We start from the raw sequence: 9,790 nt of genomic DNA, 5'->3' as shown, positions 1-9,790 counted from the left end.
TGTGACTGCAGCTGCAGCTGCTGCTGCTCCGGCTGGAAAAGCTCAATCCCAAAAGTGGATGCGGAGCTCAGTAGTGCAAAGAAAGAGAAGCCAAACCTGTTATTAAACAGTTACGTCTGGAACCACAAAGTGTTACAAAACAACTGAGTATATTGAGCATAGCCCCACTGTGGGATACAAGCTTAATATGACCTTTGTGAAAATAAAAACAAAAGAAGAGACTGACAGGAGGCAGATTTTACAAGATTGATTTATTTAGTATTATACAGATCACGTAAGGCCTTAATGTTTGTACACCATTCCCATTGAGACAAATTACCATACTTTTAGCAAATAATATGATTTTGTTGTTGATGTGTTTTCACTTTACTTCATTTTGATTTTTTTAACTATTTTTTTTTTTTTGTTTTAAATACTGAGAGTGGTAGGGCTCCCCTCCCTGGCTTGGTTTAAATCATGCACTATACTGAACTGGCCTTAACACCATTCACAAAATTGTTAAAAAACGTCTTTTTTTTTTTAATTATTAAAATAAAACATAAAAAGAAATGCCTGCTATCACCATCAACTAAAGGGCAAAGTGTTAGACCCCTAACATACAAATAAACAGCCATTTGAATATAGTTTGCTTGTTTTCATTTAACTTAACAGACAATGTCTCCATTGTTTGCAAAAATAAAGAAAAACATGAGGCAGCCACAGAAGATTGCTGAACCATTGTCACATTTTTTTTAACAACCGTTTTCCTGGTTTTCCTAAACCTCAGGCCTATCCCGCTCTCTTTCCCCCCCTGTAGCTGTGCCCTCGCCTGTGCTCACAGTTCACTGTAGTGTTAAGTCGTCAATTAGCGCGAAGAGAATCGCCACAGCGGCATCCAAAAAGTACCAGAGGGGTTTCCGCGCTCTCCCCGCTTTTCCTTCAAACCCCCCATCTCCCAAAATGCCACTTCAACTCACCCTCTGGAGAACAAAAATCAAAACAAACTGAACCGATCTTCGTAAAATGGGATTTTTGCGATTTCGTTACAAGCAGAGTTCTTCAAGTAAGAGCCACAGTAGAGAATGCAGGAGGGGGCCGGCGTATGTGACACGGGCAGCGTGGGTGGATGACGAGGCATGGGTGGGACGCTCTGCTGCACTGATTGGCTGGGCGTTCCCCATGTACCCGTCCTAGGGACAGAGAATTTTAATGCGTGCTGGCATTCGCCTGTATGGTGATGGGCAGACAGGATAAACTGAAATGCCTATGTTACGCAACTGGGCTCCAACTGTAGAGCCACAAAAAAACCAAACAAACGAACACAACCCCCCTCTCCCCGTTGGCCTCCTTGTGGACTGGACTGTACATGACCATGTTTAAAACAGCCTTGGTTTTTTTCTGCCTGGCAAAACACTCAACACCAGGAAATGACAGGTGACCTAGATGGGCTTTCAATTTGAGGGGAGGACAGATTTGAGTAAGAAAACCACCACCAATCAACGCCCTGCATCATGAACGCTCTCAGCTTTAGTTCCAGGTAGACTGGTCAACTCCGCTAAGTTAGCGATTAGCGAAACGCACACGGCAGAGGGGTTTGGAAGGAACCGGGCGGCTCCACGTTTCCAACCCTCACATCCACAGACAGTCATCCGCCACATGTTTGCTTGCCTGGCTGAAAGGATGCCAAAGAGACTTAGTGTTACTACCAGAAATGATCAAGCTTCGAATTCCCCATTGAGTAATGTGTGTCTCAGTCCCTTGATGGACCCAGAATTTCGTTCCCTAATATTGTGGACTATAAAGAGAGCGAATTTACATAGCAGGCATGCAGTCGTCAATCAATTATGCAATACTTGGTTCCTGGAAGGCCACATTTTGTAGGGGTTTAAAAGACACCAGCCCTGCCTTTAAAACGCTTCACTTTTGAAGATCTGGACCTTGGAAGACGGTGGTAGCTAGGCAACAGAGGTTAATCCCCCTTACAGCAAGTGATCTCACCGCTTTCCTTCATGCTAAAGCTAAATCTCCAGCAGGCGCTAACAACCAATTCTATCAACATCAATGCAGTGAAAACATCAAATCTAAAGGGCGCATGTTTGACTGGATATTGGTTGTTTAACTGCAGTTGTGGACGGGGGCCGTATAAAATCAAAGCTAATGATGTGGCAGTGCAGAAGCATTGGGGTGGGGAAGGAATGAACATGGAATAACATGAAGGTTTAAGTATAGGATTGAGGAATTTGATGGCCATTTGGGCCTGGTCCACGTTCCAGAGCTCAACAGCGCACTGCCGTTAAGATTGGGGCCTCTACCCCAGCTCCCACACACTCCTGGACAGAGAAATTCAGGTTACTCTCTAAAATAGCTGCCAGATTGAATGTAGCAATTTACTAAACAGAATATTTGCGATAATAAGAACAGCCTACATTCTGATACTGGGCCCAAACTGCACAACCAAGGACATGAACATAGAGAACAGAACAGGCCAGTAGCACGACCCACATGATCGCCCGGAAAACATGTCGGCACAAAACAACCTTAACCTGCTCAACGTCAAAGTGAATAACCCACTAAAAAAACAGTTAACGATCCACTGGACGTCAGATGCCGCGGATGCACAGCTCATGCCGCCTTGGGTGGGTTACCCTATAGAATATCTCTTTGTGGTGACTTCACGAAAACAGCATGGTGAATTTAATGGCACGCCCCAATAACTGCTTCAGTCCCACGCGTGCAACACCTCAGTGGCAAATGCGAACAGCGGTGTTCACCTTGAAGGTGGCCCGATCCCTTTGTTCCAAGTGCTTTGGAAAATCTAAACCCGACGCAATGTGCGTTTCTGTCCAGCAGGTGGCAGCAGCTCGCTCGCGTGTACGGCGCAACCAGCTCGATGGCTGATGAAAGACTTGCACGGGGGAGGGAGTGAAGGGGCTGAATCGAGCCACGGGCCGTCGCCCATTCTTTGTGCCAAGCAGACACCGGGAGCGGACTGGTCTCTCCTCCCTGGAAACCCCAATATTGCAAACTTAAATCGACCTGGACAACATTCTGTTCTTCTCATCAGTAATTCTGCTGCAAGTCAGCTCTGACCCAAGGGTTAGGTTTTAATTGGCACTCTTAAAATGAAAACGGCAGCCTGCACCCCCCCCCCCCCCCCCTTACTGGGACATACATCCGCTGGACTGGCCTGTCACCTCACCCCAATCAATTCTGCTGCAGATTTTCCCTCCTTTTTTCTCTTACATCCCTCTTTCTCTCTCTCTCTCTTCTCTCGTTCAAATCAGTCTTTCAATCGTCATTCAGCTGTGGATCACCGTAGCACTACCCACAATGCTATGCTATGAGGGGCAAACGTACACACACACACACACAGTCCAGCCCCTCCACTCCCCTGACCTCCTCCCTGGGGAGGGGGTCTCCATGGCGACCAGGTGACGCTCCATTCCTCGGCGAGTGGAAAGCGCTCGGGGATAAACGCCACCCCCCGCAGCCACAAAGATGAGTTGCCACGGGCGTCCACAGCCAAGGAACGAATCTGTGGGTCACTTTGCATGCTACAGCAATGGATTGTGGGATGTCCAAGGGGATCTCTCTGAGCACTACAAAATAAAAGCGGCAAGAACCGCGTGGTAATTGGACTTAATGTAATTTGTGCAGCTGCCCCACCAAACTGACACAACCGTGGAGGGTGTTTTAGGAAGGAACCAAAATCGTTGCACGTAGTTAGAATTGAGATGTGGGTCAAAATCCATGTCATCCCCGATCATCATGCAGAAACCTCCCTCGATGACAATCTCAGGTGCCTTGCGAGCCCTTCACCACCTCCCAGCCCCGGCATCCACTGGCTCTGATCTACCCCCGTTTTAGGGCCGCTGATCAACATCTGCCCTCCCCAGTCCATCAAACACGCATACATGTACAGGGAATGCCGTGTCCACAGCGGGCCGGAATAACTCAGAATAAAAACATGAACGCAAATCCCAGTTCCTCCACATGCATTTCGGCCACACAATCGCAGTCTCTCCTAAACTTGCGGCCACCCATTTTATTTCACAGATGGGATAACAGCAATTGGCTGCCCTGACAGGGTGAGTATGAATAAAAACTCCTTTTAAAAAATTAAAAAAAAAAAAAAGGAAAGAAATGAACTCAGGAACCTGCCAGGATGCGAAAGTCTCACCCATGCAAACAGTCCCGGTTCCACATAAGCATCTCTGCAGGGTCGCATTTCTATGTGCAATAAAGTGCTTCCCTAGGCTCATTCTCGTGCCCCCCTCCTCCTCTGGCCGGCCCTCAGCATTCCACCCCCAGCCCAGGAAGTGCAAAGCCTTTGGGAATCAACGCAGGCCCCTCCCCCTTCCCCAGAGAGGTGGGACTTCCTGTGTCACTCGGTCACGTGTCTCCGTCAAGTCCCTGACATCTGCAAGTGATCAGAGAATGGCTACAGGTGCGAGGAGGCTGACAGGATGGCAAACTGCACCACACTGATCCAAACAGATTTTTTTTTTTGGGGGGGGGGAGGGGGGGATAAAGCAGAGTGAATGGAAACAGAAAAACAAAAACCCACACAATTCAGCCTGTTAAATCTGTGTGTTCCAGCTTGACATGTAGAGATGCGCTTGTAGTGTTTTCAGTGTCAGGAGGGAGCAACTTTAAGGTTCTGTTCGCCTGGAATGTTCTGCTGAAGTCCTCCCCACGGGGGAACCCGAGCATCCCGACTGAATGGGGTGTTTGGGCTTTCCTTTCCTTTTTCTTTTTCTTTCTTTTTTAAACATACATGTGACAGGTTTGGGGTCTCCATCCATATACAAGGATCAGAGAGGACAGTCCTTTCGAATCCCCTAAAACGAGGTGTCAGAAGCAACCTGCCATTCTCACCTGGGCCTCACTCCCTCACAGAAGATCAATTCATGGTTGTGGTGCTGGGGGGGGGGGGCGCTGGGGGGGGGAAGCTCAAGGGAAGGATGGCGAGGAGCTGGAGGGAGCAAATGGGAGAAAAGGGGGGGGGGGGGGGACTTAGAGAGTGTCCGGCGAGACGTCCGAATTCCACCGCTGACCCCCCCGCTGTCCTCTCAGAGCACAGCGCTCACACCGAATAAGAGGGGAGCTACGCTCTCTGCTGACACCTGCAGGCCAGATCCTAAATAACAGCCTTGGGGAGGGGGGGGGGGGTCCCAAGCAGCAGAAAGTCAGCTGAGGGAGTGGGATACGCACATTTACTAGTCTGCATTTCTGCAGAGGGGGTGGGGCCGGAAGAAACTGGGGATGAACAAAAAGAAAGAATGAGTGCAAGGGAAAGGGTAGAAGAAATATAAGTGGCATGTTACTTAAGTGGCTCAAAAGTCTCTTGTTCCTTGTGGCAAAAGGGGAAGAAAGGACTCTGGTCTTGCTGCCTATCCCCTTCCCTCTCGCTCTCTCATTCTCACAGAGTCTGTTGCTCGGCCGTAGTGTGGTGGGGGTGCAGGGGCAACAGGGACTGCAGAGGGGACTGCGGAGTGGGGGGAGGGGAATGGGAGGGGGATGGATGTGACTGGGGGGTGAAGGGTGTGGCCAGGGGGGGCGTGGACTGGCAGGGGTAGGTGGCGCCCCCGGAGGAGATGAGGGTGGCGGTGGGGGAGGCGGGTAGCCCTGGCAGACCGCTGGGCGTCTCCACCAAGGGCTGGCCGTAGAAGAAGAAGCCGCACTGGTGGATGAAGCTCTCGATGATTGTCTGGTAGGTGCGTGTGGCCGTCAGCGCGTCCATGGTGGTGAAGTCAGGCCGCATGAGCGTGGGCCAGAAGCAGATGGAGAGGTTCTCGCTGGTCATCAGGTTCAACCGGTTGTTCTGGCTCACCCTGGAAAGGAAGCACGATGAGAAACACGCCCCCTGCTGGCCAAAACACTCGGCGTCGGCGAGACGTGGAACACTCCCCGGAACGAGACCTTAGCAAACATCTCGCCCTACAACTAAAGAGCAAATTTCTGAAGCTCACTCAGTCCACGGCATATGTTTGAGAAAATTTCTGTGGATTTAGTGAGTTTTGGAAATGCAACCAAAGTTCTTCACTGGATTACATGAGGACAGAGTGACTTTACATCCCAGTACTGTAACTCATCTCAGAAACAGCGAAAACAGACCAAGCAAAGTGTGGCAGATTTTCACTTCAACTGAACTGAAGAGGATATCTGAAACTTTAAGCGGTTGCATTCCTGACGCGTATTTACACCTCCGGTTTACATTTTCTCACCCACCCCCCCCCCCCCCCCGGCACCCCTCCACAGGCCTCGCAGGAAAGCAGGAATCAGACTTACTTGTTCAGGTGGGTGATGACGTACTTGAAGACCTCGTAGTTCTCACGGGGGAACCTACGCAGTATGTCCTTCATGGTGTGCAGTCTTTGCTCCCGGTCGTTGATTTCTGGAGAGAGAGCAAATAGAGATTGATGCCACCTCTAACCTCTGTCTTTGTGGCCATTTCTGAGTCAGTGACTATCATCATATTAATGACTCAGACAGAGGCGGAACATAACATTAACTGATCATCAGATGTTGTACACCGGGGTAACGTTATAGGGACTTGTGCGCGACACGTTTTTCAAGATTTACTGCTTTTCTGCATTGTATCTCAAATGTCACGCGCAGACACGCGCAGACCGGTGCAGCTTCGCGGAGGCATGCGCAGACTCATGCAGCCTCGCGGAGGAATGCGCAGACTCATGCAGGTATGGCCAAATGGAGATGGGAGATGACAAGTCAGGACCGTGCAGTGCATGGCTGCCCGATTCCAGCACTCACGCCATACTGCGACGCTCTGCTACCAGGTCGCCGTTCGCCGAACATGCCACAGAGGCACGGGGTACAGTTTGTCTCCTCGGCCACTGCCTGATCGCCAAATGCGATGCAAAAAATTACCCTACAGTGGCGCCCAGACAGACACAACGCTGCCATTGTTCCCTCCTCTGGGGACTCACATAAAGATACAACCACGCCAACTTCCTTTTTTACGAAATACAAAGTGTGCATCCATCCCTTTGATGCGCCCTCAGACTTCCCTATGGGGCTTGGAAAAAGCATACAGGCCATACATGCAAAAATATGTGACCCCCCCCCCCAGGAGATCCCAATCTACATGGCAGAAGCCTGGTTTCTTCTACATCATCCCGCTCTGCACTGGACTTTAGGGGTTGCACCGTCTAGTTCATAAGTCAAACTTAACCGCTCTGCCATGACGCTTTAAGCTTGACATAGGTTTTCTTGATCGTGTGACTGTGACATTAACGACGTGGACGTATGATCCCAATAACTAAGAAATAATTAACAGAAGACTTGCTTATGCTCCGTTGTTTTGGGGTGGTGGTGTACTGCTCGTTTAGCGTAAAAGGTCACAGTTCCTGTCGCGGGGTGGGAAAGCGCCTTAGGACAGCGACGTCCAGGCTTACAGGCTGCATGGTACGTGGTTTTGTTTTCCTCCCCAAGTGTTACACCGACATTTCAGTCTGCTTTCACACTTAAATGGAAGTTGTAGCACACAAGTGTTACTGATATATAAATTGTTGCTGCCGAGTTGCAGTCTGTCGTCGTTTCTGTTCCCCGTAAAAGATATTTGTGTGAGCTGTCTGTCGTCAGCATATGCAACGAGTTTTGTCAATACAGATCATCGCTTGTCGCAAAGCGTTTCCTTCTCCTGCAGTTTTATTAATGATGTCATCAGCGACTAGTCGTCGATTCGACTTTCATGACGTAACTGTCTACTTTTAAGATCTGAAGCTGTGCGACCCCTACTGGACATGAGCCTAGTCCAGGCCGCTGCGCTAGGCCAGGCTGACATCCGTGGGGCCCCACCCTGGCCTTAGCACCCCCGAACTAGGGCCCGCCATTCGTACAGCTCCAGACCGTCAACCCAGGATGGTTTCTGCATGGTGACCTTAACTGTAGCCTTCACAATTAGAAAAAAACAATCCCTGGCACTTAACGACAGAGCTTCCCCATGACAGCTTAGCTGCGATCTTGACACCAGATCTGACTGCCAATTCATCATTGGTCTGATGGGGAGAAGCTTCATCTATAATAAATTTGTCACAGTACTTCAGAAAGGTTATTTATACGGCTTGTGTAAGCGGCAAAACGTTTAAACAATAAGTTTATTTCTAGTCTTTGTTTACTTTATACTGTGCCCACTGGATTAGTGGTGGATTTGGGGGCAGGGAGGGGGGAGAGGAATCTGAAGGGCTCTGATTGTGTTTCATCATTTCTAACTGGTGACATGTTGTCTTATCCGCAAAGGGCCGGTGTGTATGCAGGTTTTTGGGACAACCTTTAGGTCAGCTATTCAAACCCAGGACTCTTCAGCCAATCAGTCCTCTAATTAGTAATCTAATTAGCTAATTAGTAATCTAATTAGGGAGTTGCAGCGAAAACCCGCACACACCGGCCCTTTCTGGATAAGATTGTCCACCTCGATTCTAAATCTCAGAGTTGAACCGGCGCAGCCATCAGAGTCAATTCCCATGTTTTTATAAATGCCAAAACCTTCAGAATGGCTAGTTAAAGCAGGAAGGGTGAGAGCTGAAATGCTAAAAGATAATCCTTTGTTAGGGTGGATATACAGGCCGGGCACATTTAAATTAGTCAGGCCCCTAGTTTCAACTGTCTTTTAAATTGTGAATAGAAAAGTTCCTCCGTTTTCATTACGGCGATCTCCAGCTCGTCGGAGCTTCTCCCCGGCTGGGGGGGGGGGCAGGTTCTGCCGTCAGGCAACGCGGGCGAAACGTCCACGGAACCCGTCAGGCGGCCAGCGCAGGGAGTGAGAAAGCCAGGCACGGTTTGCGGGCGTGTGCATGTGACTGTGTGCGCGCTTGTGTGCTGGGTACTGCACTGTTCCGACTGCAGTCTCCCACACGAAACCGCCCCCCCCCCACCCCCCACCCCCGCGGGACACTTACTGTGAGCTTCCACCAGCTCGGTCTGCATGCTGTACGGCACCAGGGGCTCGGGCAGCTCCGAGAAGAAGCTCTTCATGGCTCCGGCCACCGTGTTCACAGTGAAGTCCTTCTCCACCAGATCCAGGTTGTGGTCTACAAGGCAGGCAGGAGAGAAAAAAATAAGCGGAAAAAAGAGGCATAAGTCACACTCACCATGGCCCTCTGTGCAGGAGCCACCCCACCCGCCAACTGACCAGCTGCTCCCGCTTCAGACAGCAAGGGACACCATCATGCTCTTTTTATAACTGCCTCCTGCCCCCTACAGACCGAGAACCGTCAGCGCCAGCTGACATCACAGGCCCCAGGCCCATCGAACCCGTCCGGAGATCCAAAGGGCTCTGGTTCTCCCCACTACGTTCACTCCCTTTGTCCTCCCTTTAGGATACTTCCGCTGCCTTCCATCAGAACGGTAACGGAACCTTACACAAGCCACCGTGACCTAACAAATGAGTAGTTCCGGACGTTCCGTGTCTCCGACAGGGATTGTTATGGATTAACAGGCAGGTCTTTGATGCACTCGGTACTCCTGTTTCACTGTGTAAATCAAAGATATAATTTCTCAATCATTGCAGGGGGGGGGGGGGTTGACAGAGGCTAGGACGAGAAAGAAATCAAACACTGGGAGGCATTCATGTACACGGCAAGACAACTGTAATTACCGAGCCCGCCTTTGCACTAAGCATTTGTTTTCAATTAAAAGAAAGAAGCGGGAAAAATGAGACAGAGATGTGACGAGTGTCTGCAGAAAAAAATGGGATGAAGTTAATTAAAGGGAGCTCACTCGTGATTAATTTCTGCAGATTAGAAAAGGCATCAGGATCCCGGGGGGGGCAGGGGGGGGGGGGGGTACC

The 9,790-nt window shown here is 49.9% G+C and overlaps 1 protein-coding gene across 2 annotated transcripts in view; it reads right to left on the bottom strand.

The window, feature by feature from the left end:
• Window positions 1-232: 232 nt before the first annotated feature.
• Window positions 233-9,790, bottom strand: part of arhgap35a (Rho GTPase activating protein 35a) — a 52,388-nt gene continuing 42,830 nt past the window's right edge. For both annotated transcript variants that reach the window (XM_023813724.2, XM_023813725.2), the window contains exons 5-7: window positions 8,901-9,032; window positions 6,271-6,376; window positions 233-5,813 (exon numbers count right to left, since the gene is read on the bottom strand). In XM_023813724.2, the coding sequence (XP_023669492.1) occupies window positions 5,402-5,813; window positions 6,271-6,376; window positions 8,901-9,032 (650 nt within the window). In that variant the 3' untranslated portion in view covers window positions 233-5,401. The remainder of the gene's footprint in view (window positions 5,814-6,270; window positions 6,377-8,900; window positions 9,033-9,790) is intronic.

The sequence above is a fragment of the Paramormyrops kingsleyae genome, chromosome 17 (genome assembly GCF_048594095.1).
Source record: "Paramormyrops kingsleyae isolate MSU_618 chromosome 17, PKINGS_0.4, whole genome shotgun sequence".
Classification (NCBI taxonomy): domain Eukaryota; kingdom Metazoa; phylum Chordata; class Actinopteri; order Osteoglossiformes; family Mormyridae; genus Paramormyrops; species Paramormyrops kingsleyae.
This window is presented reverse-complemented; position numbering and strand designations above follow the sequence as displayed.